At 50.1% G+C, this 16,674-nt stretch overlaps 1 protein-coding gene across 1 annotated transcript in view; it reads right to left on the bottom strand.

Annotated features, from left to right (window-relative positions):
• The window catches only part of PODXL2 (podocalyxin like 2), a 33,009-nt gene extending 16,782 nt beyond the window's left edge, over nucleotides 1-16,227 (bottom strand). The window contains exons 1-2 of the mRNA XM_051627864.1: nucleotides 16,176-16,227; nucleotides 5,521-5,814 (exon numbers count right to left, since the gene is read on the bottom strand). Coding sequence (XP_051483824.1) covers nucleotides 5,521-5,814; nucleotides 16,176-16,227 — 346 coding nt within the window. The remainder of the gene's footprint in view (nucleotides 1-5,520; nucleotides 5,815-16,175) is intronic.
• Between the last annotated feature and the right edge of the window lie 447 nt (nucleotides 16,228-16,674).

Raw genomic sequence — 16,674 nt, 5'->3', positions numbered from 1 at the left:
CATGAACTCCTTCCCTACCACGTCTGTTCCAGAAGTCACCCACCAAGATCAGCAGTAGGTTGGAACACAAGAACAACTTGAGGCCACACAGAGTTGGCATGTGATACATACTCCTTCCAATCACAAATAACAGCAACCAATCCATGATGGAGCCAGACAGATCACAGAGAGGCTCAGAAGAAATGACTGCTAGAGCCACTAAACTATCACAGCATCTCTGGCCAAACAGTCTAGCAGGGACAGATCTGATGAGTGTAGCAGGCAGCCACAGCTCCACATCATGTTCTCTCCCAGAGCTTCTCAGTCACACCACCCCCTTGGGAGTCTGGTTCACCAATATGAAATTCCACACCTCTACCTCACCTCCTTGCCACCACATCCTTAGCTACACCCCTTAATGCTTTCCATCAATAGTGATATTACATTGCAGCTGCCATGGTCTCCCCCAACCCCCTCCAGCTTTTACCTTCTAAGCTCTCTTACAAAGACCCTCAGTCACTGTTTCCTACAGAAATTACCTTGCACATCCCTCCTGCCACTCCAAGTCCTGCCCTTTGCATCGCCCAGAAGACCTAGGTCTTGGTCACACAGATTCATGTCCTTCACCGGGGGAAATGATTTGTCTTGCGTGAGGTGAACACAAGCTCCAAACCTCTGCAAGGGCTTCCATATAGATTATGTTCTCCTTCCTCTGCAATCAATATCAAAACTTCCCTGAAACGAGTCAGGCCAACACCTGGCACTGTGCCAAAGCACAATTACCCAGCCAGGTATTTAATTCATTACATCTCTGCTTCTTCTTCATTCAGAAGAGCTGGTCTCACTTACTGCCCTACAAGGTTCTCTTCGGTGTGTCTGCCATTATGAGCTGTCCAGAGCAGCTCAGACAAAAAGAGCGACTCTCATTGTTCTTAGTACACATAACCTGACCATAAGGTCTTTACTGGATTAAACTGGAAGATCATGTTAACTAGTGATTGAATCACTGATAACTACAAGACACTGTAATAAAGACACAAATATTCCTGTGCTCCCACCACCACAACACAGCCTGACACACTGCAGCACCTGCCAACTTCAGGAAGTGCAAGGTGCATTCTACTCACTGCTTCAAATGCAGCCAGGTGGAAGGTGGTTTCTGCTTGCCATTTTGCAGTAGAGAGCAGCAAGGCTTACAGCAAAAAGGCAAACTCCATCTGACTGAAACTGCAGGGGGATTTCAAGAGGGCAAAATGCAACTACTGGTGCTGAAATTGAGACAGTTGAGGCTAAAATCCTTATCTTCCAGAAGAGCTAGGAGAAGTTACTATTTGCCATTCCAAGACAGGTCCATACATAGAAAAAAAGATCATAGTTAAAAGACAGACCCAGGGTAGCAAAGCGGTTACATCTCATTATGCTTGGAATTCGCTTCAGGCAGAGACTGGGCACCAAGTGCTACAGCTCTTCCCAAATAGCCTCATGCCATTTTCCTGCTCACTGTATGAGCCACCCAAACACAGAGTTGGCTGGAGGCAGCTGCACCAGAACAACAGTATGCACAGAGAAACCCTCTTTGTCCCATGTCAGCCTTGCCAGCAATGCCTTGGTTGAGATGGCTTGTCCCCAGGCAGATCACCTAAGGCGTCGGTCTACACCAAACCGGGGCGTAAACAACAGGCATCCCAGGAGCTGAGCTCAGGCAGGGGCTGCTCAGCACTAAGCTCCTTATGCACACAGCCTTTACCAGGTGCTTCATTTCATTAATGCTTGGGTTGAAGACAGTATTAGAACTGCAGATTTGCTGTCAGGCTGGATGAAGAGGCAGCAGACTTCAGTAAGGCTGAGAGAGACCGGGATCTCTCTGGCCAGAGGCAAGTAATTCATCATGGAAGGAAGTGAATTTCACTACGAGAGAAGAGTTGAGGATGGGAGATATTTTATCCCATTGGTTGATAAAAAAACCTTATTTTTCTTTGAATACTGTCCTAACTTGTCTGCCCTGCCATCCCTCATCCTAGCTCTCCTGGGAATCCCTACTGCTAATTACTGTGATTAATTAAAAGATTACAATTACACACCTCCCCCCCAACACCACATGCTGACCTAGTGAATCACCAACCTATAAGACTAGATTTGATAGCTCCAAGCACAGTCATGCCTTGGTCTTCAAAGGCACAACCTTGGAGCTAAAAGAGCAGACCATGGTTGTCATGAAGCCACCATCACACTGGAAGATGTGATGATGTGCTCCAGCCCTTGGAGACTCTGCCGTTGGGCAAGGGAGGAGAGGGACTAAGTGCTTTCATTCACCAGACACTCACAAGCATTGCATCAGTTTTTGAGAGCCTGTGCTTCCCAGCAAATAATGTTTAGGCTACCTCAACCCACAGCCTTCACTGGTGCACATGGGACATTGTGCTCTGACTGAGCCAAAGGAGAACACCAAGAGGTGCAAACCAGAGAGCATTCCAGGATGGATATGCTACCATATAACTCTCTCACTAAAAATCAGGGATTCAAAGGGACCTTCAGCCCTAATGACTCCCATCTTCTAACCCTGTAACTGGAAGAGATGTTGCATCTGTAGCCCAAAAAATCCAGTGTGACAGTAGTAAATAAGGGGGATTGGAAGCCTCCAGACAAAACAAGATGGAGAAGGTGGAAAGATGGTAAAGAAGGCTAAGGGTCAGATGCAAATCCCTGCAGATCCACTCTGCCTTCAGGAATGATCTGTGGCTTAGGCCAATTTGATACCAAGGTGAAATAAAGCAGCCAAACCCAAACTACAACCTGAGAAGCTTCTGGGTTCCCTGGAAGCTTCAAGGCAATAGGACACAGAAGTAACAGGTTTACAGCTCCACTGACTTGCCTTTTAGCTGAAGTATGAGCCAGATGCTGCTTCCTTCCATAAGGACAGGGCATCTACCTTCCCACCAGACCTAATCCATCTCTTCCAGATGCAGCTCCACTAGGTAGCAGCTGTGCATGGCTTCGTACACACACAAGCAAGCATGAACTTCCATGCACGCTCAGACAGGGTCCTTCCACAGGCTGACACTCACTGGTGTCAATATGGATTTACTGTTCTGTAGCATAAATCAGCAAAAGCACATTATTCAGGAGAATAAGAGCCCCAGGCTGAGCTGTGCTCTGCCAGTGGGAGTTTGTTCTCACTTTCTAATGTAGTAACAGGTGGTCCTAGATGACACGTTTTCCAGAAATATTTTTAAAGGATGTTCAAGTGCACTTCAAAAAAAAAAAGAGCAGCAGCTGCAGATTGTTATTACTTTTTATCTCTTGCAACCTCAAAGTCACACCAAGGCAGAGGAGTCTCCCCACATAGACTTCAGAAGGACGCGAGAAGAAAAGAAATAAAAAGATACGACTAATATAGCTTTGAAGTCTCAGGAGATTTGGCCTATCTGCAACAAAACCAGCAATTCCAGACCAAATACCTTTACACAGAAACAAATACTTTTACACAGAAAGAAGCCAGCATAGGTCTCCTTTCCTAGCAGAGAATTTTCTTTCCCTAGTAGTATAACAATCCAGTTTTGTGCCTTGATTGTCACAGGCTCTCGAATCTGTGCCTGCGACAGAGCTACCAACTCGGCAGGCTACACTCCACTGTTGTTCAGAAAGAAAACCCACATAAGGAAAACTTACACCATCAACTTTTTTTTAAAAAGCAGCTGTTTGAAACTGTTTAATGGATTTATACATTGAAAATAACCTAACAGATGTCACCACACAGTTCCACAAGGTATCACATGGCATCTGTCACACATGCAGCATGTAAGATCCATCGGTTGTGTGTATCTCTCATGCACAGGCTTTGCATGACAGGAGAAGGCTGTCCCATTTAGAGATGCTATTACAATATCCTTTATGGTAAAATGACACACAGCAGGTTTCTAATTAAATTTTAAGCAGAAATGGGCTCCCAGCTCTTGAATAATTTAAAATGTTCTATTAACCAAGGTTCTGAAATGCCACCGAGACATGAGCTCTGGACACAGCAACGGCCAGGGGGAAAAAAAAGAGTGCTTGGAAGCACTGAAGTGGTTAGCTGGGCAGTGGATGGGGTACATGTAAAGGACAGCTGAAAGAGCACATCTGCTCATGAAGGAAAGCACTGCAGGCAAGAACGGAAGGAGAGAGGAGCATGTTCTGCATACAAATGGGGTGAGGCACGTGCAAGAGGCGAGGCTGGGTTTGGTACCCAGTGCATCTCGCTCTCAATGCATAAGCACATGCTGTTCTCCAAGTCACGTCCAGATCTGGGAGTACATGCAGGTGCCTGCTGGCACACAAATAAAAGCGCCGCTGAGCACACTGCCAGTGTGTGAGAGCAGCAGAGCCAGAGCATGGCCCAAGGATGCGCTGGTGGGAACAGGCACCATCTGCCCCCAGCATCACTGTGGAGGCAGCATCTGCACAGCTTCCCCATGGCCAGGCCTGCAAGTGCCCCGGGGACACATGAGCCACAGGGCAGCAAGAGCACAGCCAGATGAGTTCAGCAGCAATATTAGTGAGCAAAGGGCTTTGGAGACCTTAGCTGGGATGGCCCTTGCCCTGCAGAGCATGTACCGTGCCCCAGCAGGCATCCTGAGCCATAGCACTGTGGTGGCCCTCAGCCCTGGGAGAGCACAGGTCTTTGTTAAGGTCACAGAAATAGGAATGAAGATAAAACAAGACTTGTGCTTTTCAATTGCACACCTCAGTCAGATCTGCTGAGAGGAAGGCAGAAATATCAGATAAGGAAGGAGGGATAAGGCTGAAGCCGGGCCCCTGGGTAACACTTAATACACGTCCCACATGACGCTTAAGAGCAGAAGCATGTGAAATAATCTCCTAAGCTACTGGAAACTCTGCAAACGCTCCTCCTCCTTCCTCCCATCCCTCTCCCTGATAACGTCTCAAAGCCAACAAGGGGCTCAGGGGGAGATCACTGAGGCGATTCAGTGGTCTCAAAAAACAGACCACAGAGGAAAAGCAAGCTCAAATGCTAACTAATTTTGGCCACAGCTCCCCATGAAGCAGGCAGGACAGGATAAGCAATAGGGAAGCTGCCCAAGGGGCAAACTGCTGTCTTCTCTTGGGCAAAATCCCTACTGAAGACATAGAAGGGGAATCCAGGATTTGGTCCAGGGAAACCAGCTTTGACTCAAACCCCTAAGCCAGGGTTTTAAGACCTTTAGGTTGTGTGTATTTGACAGCAACAGAAAGAAGGGAGAGAGAAGAGAGGATAAATGGGAGGAGAGAAGAAATGGCACAAAACCATGGGAAACCAGGTGAAGGCAACACTTTTCCCAGCTCGCAGCAGCTCAGGAATAAAGGCTCAGCTGTAACATGGTTTCTAAAGCCTGTGCTTGCTCAGGGTTCACTGGGGACATCAGGCATTGAGGTGAGAAAATAGAGCTGACGTTTAATCTCAGACCCTCTTAGCAAGAGCTGTGTCAAAGCAGGAAAATAGATCCCTGCATCCTTCCACCTACCTGCAGAGCGAAAAGGAAGGATGGGGGTAAAATAACCTACCTGTTGCTGGTCCCAAGTCCAGGTTGGAGTCATTGAGCTCTCCCCCATCTTCCCAGAAGTACTGTGGGGGCTGTAAGATCTTGGACTCCTCATTCTCCTCACTGGCAAAGCCTGATCCCGGAGCAGCGTGCAGAGAGCCAGGGACAAGATCAGGCTCCCCAGCCTCTGGGTTGGTTTGCTCATGGGAATTCATGGCCTCCAGGTGGGACATCATGGCAAACTCCAGCAGGGAAGTTGATGTGAGGCCATCGGTGGTTGGCTCCGAGGAGGAGGCAAGGCAGAGGCACAAATTTCCTGTAAAATGACAGTAAACCCATATCAGAAATAGGACTGACACCCACTAGGCTTGTCTCCTTGCAGCCTGCTTCCTGCCAAACCACCTGCCTTCAGGTTATCCCCCCCTCAGATGGGCTGTGCTCTCAGCTGATGAGGGAAATCAGGGCATTTTTTGAAAATATCCACAAAATCATGCAGAGGAGCATTCACACCCAGGAGGCGAGGGCGCCAAGGAGCCATCCAGCCTGTGGGACCTCTCCTCAGTGGGGCAGTGATGGTTCACTCTCTCTGAGGTTTGTCGCCTCTCTGAAAGGACTTGCCTTTTTAATCATCCATCCTGGAGAGGAGGTGGAATGTCATAATTAAGTAATGAAATTCTGGCCCTGTGAAGTCAATGATAGTTTCCTACCTGACTGTCACCCAGACAAGATTCCACCCTAGAGCTCCTGATCTGCAGCTGTATTATATGCAGGGAGACTGATTTAAACCAAAATTATGTACATCACCAATATTAATCACGCTTTAAAACAGCAGGCTGATTTTAAGTCATTGACTTTAACCTCATTCTGCATTCACAATTTTTGTATTCCTAAGGGAGGACTGGCTGTCACAGGTAAGAATTAAAATGTGCTAACAGCAAACATCTACCTAACACTAGGAAGAGAGGCAGACTGCATTTTATACTTTTCTTTCTGCAATTATATCCTTGTTATTTCCATTTTACCTATTAGAAGGTTTGACTGACACCTCTTGATTCCTAGATGAGACTTTAATTGTGATTTGTGTCAAGGTACATTCACATGCATATTGAACTTCAATCAAAATGCAAGAAAACAGCACCTGGAACTTGGCTTTATTCAACCAATAAATAACATCATATATATGGAGACATAAGGAAAAAATGGAATTACCAAAACATGTTTTACACTTAAAACAGTTTTGTTAAGCAAGTTAAGTAAGTAATCTGGGTGAAATGCAGCAATTGCTTCCCAGCCCTCTTGTTTTTCAGCACATCAAAACTGGAAGATCTCATGTTCTGACAGCTGATTTTTATTTAGTTTAGAAGAAAAAAGGACAAGTTTTCCTGCTTTCTCAGCTCCTGCTCAGTTTCTCAGTTCTTAATGAACTAGTCACTGAACTGAATTAATTGAATAAGCTGAAATGAAGATTAATTTGGTATTTTTCTTTGATAACTGATTTTTCAGATGAGAAACACAGCAGATCTAATCCACCTGGACACCAGTAAGCTATCTGATACAGTGTCTCATGCAGAATTGTAAGAGATGCAGGATAAGACACCAATTAGCAGGAAAACTGAGAGGCAGCTGTAAGGCATTGGCTATACAAAAAATGACTGGAAGCTTTTGCTGGAGGGAGGCTATTAGTGGAATTCCTCAAGGTCTGTCCTTGGATCTGTTGTTTTATAATATTTTTTTAAGTGACCTTGGAACAAAAATTAGGAACATGATAATTAAATTAGCCAAGGCCACAAAGCAAGGAGACATCCTCACTAGACAGAAAGAATGCAGGTACAGCTAGATGACTTTGAGAATAGAAGTAACAGAAATATTATGAAAAGAAGCAGTACAAACTGATAAGCCACCACCTTGAGAACTAGCACCAAACATTTCTGATAGAAGATAGGAAACTATCCATTAGAAATGTCTTAAGAGGAGACACTCCTGTATTAGAAACAGCTCTGGATATCACAGGAACACAGATGTGAAAATGCTTGCACAGTCTTGAAGTATTAGAAATAGAGAGACTTTACAAAGCACTGCTGAGACATCACCTGGATGCTGCATGCAGATCTGCATACACGTGGCCTGAAATGATTTAAGCAGAGCTGAACTGCCTTCAGGCAAGGACACAGACCAGGCAAACTCCTGAGGTTCCTTCCCACCACTATATCCTACAACTCCACATCCCAGCAGGATTAATTCAAATGAGAACAAGAGCCAAGATGAGCTACAGAACAGTGGCAGACGGGTTGGCCCAGGTGGTTTCACTGAAAACATTGGCTTGTTGGCACAAAAAGTTTGGGAGTTGCTGCTCATTTGCCAGGCTGATTACCAAACCTGTCCTGGGAACACTGGAAGCCAGAAATACATTTCTCAAGCCCTCTGCCTGCTCTCACCCTCTCCATCTTCCTCTGATATTCTCTGAAATGAGCAAAATCCAATACTGGTTACTCTTTCCCAGATACACTTGGGCCAGGCTTCAGCACTTCTCCATCTCATTTATTTTGTTCTATTGATCCAAGGCAAGACTGGCTGAGGCCAGTGCAGCAACAAAAAGGGAACAGCAACAGAGGCATCATATGAAAGGGGAAGGAAGCTACTGAAGCACCACAGAGCCAACCAAGGAGCCTCTGGGCATCCCTGGGGACAGGATGGCTCCCTGTGAGCTGCACACACACTGTGACGGCCAGGCAGGAAAAGGTGAAGAGTTTGCACATCTCATGGGTGAGCATAGAGAGACGTGGCCAGGCCAGTCCCCATGACAATTCAGTGGTGCTCACCAGGCTCCAACATGATGGTACTCCCAGGCTGACACAAGACACCTGCATCACTACTGGAGTGCACTGCTGTGCCCCACAGAGCCCAGTGGAGAGTACCTGTCTTGAAGAGCTTACAGCTTAAGCAAACATGACTGAGAGCAGCAAGGGGGAGAAAGAGAACGTTATTCTTGAAGTTATCCCAAAAAGAGGAGCAGAAAGATGGGGAGAGACCACAGCAGGTCCAAGGCAACACGGAAAATTTGGTGCAGTTGGAACTGCAACTAAGAGCCTGGATCCTGCATCAGCTTTTTAACTGCTCCAGTGCCTCAGTTTCTCCCAACTCCCATTAGCAGAGACATGGCTGATGTGATGTCTTCTCTTCCAGCCATACTGCAGCACATCCCAGGTCTCCAAGCCAGCTAGACAAAGCCTCAAAATGTAACTCTATGCCAGCTTCAAAGACTGGCTCGAGCCTGTTTCCATCAGCTCCACCCTGTTTGGGCTGCCTCCAGCATCCAACTGCAGCCTGTCCCACCATCTCTGTAACAGACTTCTCGTAGCAAGTGAACCTGGGCACCCAGAGAGCTAATCCCATCCATGTGGGAAGCTCAGATCCTAGGAGTTTGTTTCCCCTCATTTAACTCTGAAGTGTTTACCCAGTTAAAACCCCCTAAGCTGCATTATCTTGTTTACTGGAATACTCCTCAGCCCAAGATAAAGCTACACCACCTCATCCCTAAGAATGAGTCATTAATAGACACAGCCTGAGCAAGCCAGGTTTCTCCTGGGATGGATCTGGAATAAGACAACACCTTGGAGCCTGATCCATAGACACAGGATGCAGAGGCTGGCCTGGGGGAACCCTCTGAATCAGCACCAGCCTGAATGCCACAGGGCTAGCAGCACCACTGCACCAGTGTACACCCCAGCACCCCTCCAGGCAGCACCCTGACACCACCTTGTGTCTTCTGCACCAGCCACAAAAACTCTAAGGCCTGGGGTGCCAAACAGCAGATCCAAGATTTGCCAGCTTCCCCCCGTCTTCCAAGCATCTCATAAAGGAGCTCAAAGCAGCTGCCAACTATAAGGCAAAGAAATAATCAAAGCATGAGCTGGGAGGCAGGGAAGCACAGCTGAGAGAGGGAACCTAACACTCAAGTCATGAGTGGCTAGCCATTTTCCTCCGGGGATGGGGAATGAGGATTACACAACTTCTATCAGGCACCAGTCTCCCAGTTTTGTATTCAAAAAGCAGACCAAGAGATAGAAATAAAGAAGCACGAACGAATAAGTGCCTGTGAATTTAGAGTCACATAGGGAGGGAGCAGGGAACAGAGCCAGGACTCCCCAGCTGCTTCCATGGGACGTTTGTCTCTCATTTCTATTTTTGCGGCACCTCTGGTAACCTGGAGGAGATGAAGCTCTGCATGCTAAAGAGGGCAGCCAGCCTTTGGGGAAACAGCAGGGCTGTGAGCATGGGAGGAAAAACCCTCCCCAGATCAGAGGAGAGGTAAGAGAGGAAAGAAAGTGGGAGAGGTAGGTGAAGGGGGGACAGGGAGCAAAGGCAGAGAGGGAGCACCAAAACCAGCACGGGAGCTCTGGCGCTTGCCAGCTGCTGGCACCCACGGAAGTGACACGTGGAGGTAACACTGACCTTGCAAAGGATGCTTCACCTCTGTAAGCAGCAAAATGGGGCAATTTCAACAGAAGGGAATGATACTGCAGTATTACCTTTCCACTGGAAAAGAGCCAGCCAGGAGGCTGGCAGATGAAACAAGTTTGCTAGTTGCTGACCCCAAAGGCCCCTCAGAAAACATCTTCAAGTGGAAGCAGCAAAGCCTACTCTGTTCAGATCAGCAGAGGATTCAAGGCAACAGCCCCAGACAAGGCATATGAGGGAGTTTCGCTCAACAACAGGAAAAAACAATTATTGGAGAAAAGAAAACCTGCCATGTCTCTCCCAAACTGCTGTGAATAAAAGCAGATTCACATTTTTAAAATAACCTCAAAGTATTTTCTACATTAGCTGACCAAGAACCACTTTGTCTCTGAGCCACAAGGCAAGCCATCTCTCCCTGGAATGGGGCAGCTGCCTAAAAGCTCCCAACTGGCCTATTGAATAGGACTAGAAGAGAAAGAGGAAATGAATCCTTCTTGTGTCCAGCTGAAATGAGAGGAGGGATTTGGGGAGATGAAATGGAATCTGGCTGTGACTGTGTGAGAGTACCTTTAAAATTTTCTTGCTTTTTAACAACAAGCAAACCTCAATCTTCTCTCCACAGCAATACACAAACATCCTTTAAAATGTCATCATATCAGCTTGACCTATAGAGGGGCTGGTGTTCTTTCCACCTACCCAGCTGAAGGCTGGTTTTGCCTTCCTGGGTGCTGTGGCTACAGCACCCTGCCAGGGAGGCAGAATCAGCCTGCTGAAAGGAAGAGCACTCACCTAGAGTGCATGAGCCGACTTAACCTGCCTCTCACCACCAACCAGCTGAGCCTATACACCACCACCCAAGCCCAGTTACACAATGGGTACCAGAGAAGGGGGTCAGAGCATCTCGGTATTGCCAATGCAGCAGCCACATCAATGTCCATCTGGCCTTGCTACCATTGACCTTCCTTTCAAGCCCACCCCAAACCCAGGAGTTACCCAATAATGTTATTTCCTAGGAGAGCTGGGTCAGGAATGGGTCATTTACTGATAATTGGTTAGGACAGAAACACAATGACCAGATGAGGGAAGCATCTGCCAGGGATATTCCCTCCCCCAGACCACTGTGCTCGGAAAAGCCAGGGAGCAAGACCCAAGGGCAGGGAGGAGAGAGGCCCCGCGGGCAGAACAACAAACAGCACCAACCACTTGCAGAATGTAACAAAACGTGAAGTGATTTGAATAACAAAAAAGGATCCCAGCCACAGACAGTGGAGGAAGAGGAAAAACATAATGTTGTTCAGCTGAGTGATGTTTGAGCCGATTCCTCCATGCTCATCTGGAATCTCTGTCCCCTTGACCCTTAATAGCTTGCACAGGGAAACACATGGGATGACCATATATCAGACCAAGTCCTTTTGGTGCTAAATCAGAGTTACAAACCATACCTGTGCTGGGACACTCCACCTAAGATGTCTCTCAGCCCAGCTCCCACGCAGCCTTCCTGCTGCTCTCCCATGCTGCACTAGACCTTTTACAAACCCAGCCAAGTCTCCAATGTCTGAGATCATTTCCAGTTAGGGCTTCAGAAAACAAGACAGGGCTGCCATCTTCCTCTGGTACTGCCAGCAAGGAGGTCCCTCACCAAGCATCCCTCTAAAACCATCCACCACATTTTACAAAGTGCCAGGAAATGCACTCAGGTCTGTAGGAGCACACAGGCTTACCAACCCTCACCAACAAGAAGGACAAGGCACAACTGAGGAACCATTTGCAATGGGACAACTCTTCAGAGGGAGATCCTAGAGCACACAGTAGCTGTGCCAGCATCTTTCAGCTTTTACAGATCTTCACAACTAGCATAACAAGGGAGCTCAAACACCAGGCTACAAGGTGTGCATGCTTGAAGGTACTGAGTGGGTGCTACCTAGCAAAGAACTGCCAACATTTGCTCCCCTGACATTTCAGTAGAACATCTACAGCAAACTGATCCAGGTATATCCACGGGCAATGGCAAGGCACCTGCTTTTGCAGATAATTGCAGATGTGCCCTTTATCAGCACATGTGCACCAGAGGGCTGACAAGGGATGTGGGGCATCCTCAGCCCAGCAGAGAAGAGTCAGGTCTCCGTTGTTACAATCAGCAACATCAGGACGGCTCTAAGCACCACCACCCATCTCCACAGAACAGATCCCACACAAGCAAGTCACAGCAACTCAAATCCTGTCTTTCCCCCTTCGCTAAACCATTCATGCCAGGAGTAACAATATTGTTCGGTTTCAGTCTCCCAGACTGTTTTCTTCCCTCCCCTAATTGTCTCGTAGCTTTCACACCTCCCTCCTCTGCTGCTGCAGTGTCTGCTCTCCTCTGAGCTTCTCGCTATGGACAGAGGCAGCACACAGCTTGGGGTGGGAGATGCAGTCCCTGGGGGAACAGCATCAGGTAGGCAGTTGTGTACATCAGAAGTGAATTTTCTTTCATCAGTTACCTTTAACAGGCCTCCTCAAAGGAGCCCACAGGCCTCCAGGGGTTAACAGACCACAGAATGAAAGCCACTGATTTAAGAGAAAAACCACAGCCCACAGATTCCTTCACCCTTTCACAGGCCCAAAGCATTTCATCTGTCTGCTAAAAATCACCTTGCCAGGCCTGTGATTCCTCATCTTGCTCTGTCCCAACCTAGAGTGTGTACCCCATGGTGCTCAGTCTCATTTCCAACACACCAAATAAAGGCACATGGCTGCTTCGTCTTCAGAGCCTTCCCACCAAGGCAGAGCTACTGCAGACACAGGAGGGACTTCCCTCATGACACAGTTGTTTGTCAAGCACAACAGAAGCCTTTTACATTCCAAAAGGTATCTAAAATACACTAGGCACAAAACAGCTATGCTGTGCTTCAGCCCCTGCAGCAGAGCAGCGACGACCATCCTGCCAACATGCTGGCTTGCTGTGCAGTCTCACCCTCAAGAGGCTCCACTCTCCAAACAACCTCATGCATCCTAGGGAGAAAAGCTTTTGCAAAGGTTTGGTAGTCCCAAGGCACACGTATGGATCCTGACTTCACAACACATCAGGCAGGATAGGAACAGCCAAGAGTGGTTGCGCTTGTCATATAGAGGGAGAGCTACAAAGCTGGCTTCCCAACAGGGAAAATTATCCCCAAGCTGAGAATGTACATCCAAACCTTGGTAACCACAACGAAGCTTAACCAGGCAAGGGGACAGTGGGGGGCTGATTCAAGCCCCAGCAGGGTGTATCTTCCTTGCCAGCATCCCTGGCCCAGTGAACAAACCAACACGTGTTTGATTTGCCTCTGTGCGGGCCGCGCGCGTGTGCCTGGCAAATGCCCTCTCTCCATTCTTCTGGGATTACGTGTTTCCATAGCCAGCAAGAACGGGAAGTAAGTTCACCCGTCTGCCAGCTGTGGGCTGTGAGGCACCTTCTTCACAGCCCCTCTCCCCCTGACCCTGCAGCAGGGCTGCCAAGGCTGCTGCTGCTCACTCAGGTACCCACAAAATGCCAGAGCTTCCTCCCACACGGAGTGAGTGGAAAAACTTTTGTGTGCTCTGATTTGCAGCTCGTCACCGGCAGCTTCCCCTTGAGGGCTTAAAGTACTTATTTCTACCCCTGATGCCTATAATTAAATGAACATTTCCTTATGGCACTGAAGAGGCCGAGGAAAAACTGACTACAGGGAATTTTCATCCATCCTGATTTATACTCCCTCAGCTCAGGCCTGTTCACACAATGCTAACAAGGAATCTTCTAAGCAGGCAGAAGGGAAAAAAACCCACAACTTAAACAGCCCAGATGCAGACAAGCACCTGGAGAGACAACAAGAGGGAAGAGACCAATTCCCTTCCTTCTCCCCCTGCTTCTAACCACATAATTTTCCTATTTGCGACTCAGATACCTAGAGCCTGGAAAGGTGTTTCCACATTCTGCCAGTAGTGCTAGGACCCCAATGCTTCCCAGCAGTCTGCTTGGACCCCGACGACATGCAGGTCCCATTTCAGCCCCTCCTGCAGGTCTTTGAGGCTCCAGATCCTGGGAGGCACTGCAGGAAGCATGCCTCTCCCCCAGCATCTTGCTCAATCCCTCCAGCTCTTTCTCAGGTTTTAAGTGTTCCTGTTCTGTGGGACCAGAGGAGCGAGGCTGGAATGCACTGAATTATTCCAGGCTGGAATAGCTGAGCAAAGCTATTAACCAAAATGGGCCATGATTTATAAATTCCCAGCAGCCTGCATCTCAACTTCTGGCCTCTCATCTAGGTACAAGTCCAGGTGTCTGGAGATGCCTGGCAAACTGAGTCCAGCCCCCCAGAGCTGGCACAAGCCACCAGGATTACCATTTTCACTAGATTAGGAACTGAGCTGCACCTCAGAGCTGCTGCTTGCATCCCATTCCTACACTTGTCTCTGCTAGGACAGGAGAGGGGATCACAGGGAAAGCCAAGGACCCAAATCCTCCGTATCATCAGAAGCTGGACAGCAATTCTAGTAAGTTTCCAGCAACCTCAGCAGAATAGGAAATGTATCCTCCCCTGAACACAGCATTATCAGCCGTGGTTCTTTCAGCTGCCAGATTTTAAAACCACCACGAGGTCAGTCCCCTTCCTCTGCAGAGCAAACGTAGCTTTCTAGTGATGGGGATGGGGCCAACCTGTGCCAGCAGATCAGCAGGGTGAAAACATGGCAATTCTCCTCCATGCCCCTTACTCCCCTCTACGGAGAAGGCAGAGGTATGGCTGAATTTTGGGATATGGGTTTCCTGCTGAGATGTGGCTAAAGGACATCTGCTAGCCACACCAAAGGTTTTCCCTAATGTGGACAACCTGCCTGAAGCAGGCCACAAGACTGGCTCCCTGCTCAGCTCTGGAAAGGTTTACTGCTTTCCTGTGCCACGAAGTATTGGCACAAAACCCCAACAGGTTTTATGATCCATTTTGCTCTTTAAGCTCACTATTGTTTGCAAATCTAAAAGGCTTTATCCCTTCCCTTTAGGGAGCCCCAGGCGACAGGGACAAGGCACTGTACATACAGCTCACGGACAGAGCAGCTCCACAGATGACACATTCCCCCCCAAACATTTTTGGGAGATTGGGGTAATGAGAGATGTGCCAGGGGGCTGGATGTCACTGTGTCACAGCTTGGTAGTGCTGGAAGACAGTGACTGGTTGGGAAATCAGCCCTTCCCTCCCTGCCAGAATGACTCAAGACAAAGACTCCCCCACTCTTTAAATGTCCCCGTTCAAAACTCCTGTTCCACACCAACCAGATTTCTGTACAAAAGGGATGGGGGGAGGGAGAGGGCAATCTCAGCCTCACTGGTCTTTGGGGGGATCCCTTTGTTGGAAAATCTCCCCCGACTATTTAAAAATAGAAGCAGAGCCTTCATAACGATTCCGACTATAATTATTCCTGCACTTAATTGCCTTTCCCTGGCATCTTACCTCTCCTCCAAATTTCAAGAGGAGGCTCTTGGGGAAACGCGAAGCAATTTGCGGTTACCCCTTCCTTTGTGCCAGTTTCGCGGTAGTTAGCAAAATTACCACGACGCCAGACGAAGCCATCGACAGGAGAGCAGGGGGGCCCGGGGCCAGCCCCTCTGCAGCGGGGTCTGCCCCGCCGGAGCCCCGCGACCTCCGGCCGCTCCCCGCGTCCCCCCGCGCTGTCGGTGCCGACCGCGGCGTGCGGGGTCCCAGCAGGGACCAGCGCTGAGCAGCCCGGGTTGGCGGCAAGAGACCCCCGGGACAGCCCCTGTCCCCGCGGGGTGAAACCCACGTGCAGGCAGCCCACCCATGCCGGGAGCCAGGGGGTCCAATGTCACCCCCCAGAGATGCCGGGGCAGAGAGCGGTCACTCCAGAGGGCTCTGATGAGCGGGTAAGGGCAGGGCTCGGCAACCAGGGAGAGCTCTGCGCACCCCAGACCGGTCCCGGTACCCGGGGATCAACGGTGCTTGCAGGGAGCGGGTGGAGGGAGTGATGGGGACCTGGCTCCCGCAGAGATCCCGGTGTCCCGGGGAACGGGACCCACCGCGGGGCCGCGGTTCCCTGTGGCTGGGAGGGGGGGAGGCAGACCCGACCCCCCAGCGTGGGTCCCGGTACTCGGGGGGACCAACACCCACCCGCTGCCCAGCCCCGCCGCGCGGAGGGTCCCGGCGGCCGGCCCCCCCCCAGCCCCCAGGGACGGCGGCGACCCCCGCCCCACCAGCCCTCACTCACCGGCGGCCAGGAGCAGCAGCAGCAGCGCCGGGACGCGGTGCAGGGGCTGCATGGCGGCGGCCGATGCCCTGCCGCGCCGCCGCCGCCGCCTCCTCCTCCTCCTCACGGCAAGCGGGGCCGCCCCGCCGCCCGCCGGGCTCTGCCCCTCTCCGCCCGCCGCCCGGCCCCGCACCGCATCCCGCCGCCCGGCACCGCCTCCTCCCGCCGCCGATGCCCCCGCCGCTCCGGGGGCGGGGGAAGCAGCAGCGAGGAGTGTGTGTGTGTGGGGGGGAGGTGTCTAACTGCCCGCAGCCGGCGCGGCGGGGGCAGAGGCGGGGCCCAGCCGGTGATTTGCACCTAATTTCTGGCAGCTGAGCCGCCCCCCGCCCGGCTCCCCCCGCCCCCCGGCCCGGGCGCCCACAACGAGTGCCGGCGGCGCGGCTGCATGCGCCGGCGGTGGGTGATCAGCCCCCGCGGCGGGAAGGCGGGAGCCGCCGAACCCCGCCGGTGACGCCCCCTC

This window comes from Apus apus, chromosome 9 (genome assembly GCF_020740795.1).
Source record: "Apus apus isolate bApuApu2 chromosome 9, bApuApu2.pri.cur, whole genome shotgun sequence".
In the NCBI taxonomy this organism is placed as follows: Eukaryota; Metazoa; Chordata; class Aves; order Apodiformes; family Apodidae; genus Apus; species Apus apus.
Note: the sequence above shows the minus strand (reverse complement) of the source record. Positions and strands in the feature narration are given on the sequence as shown.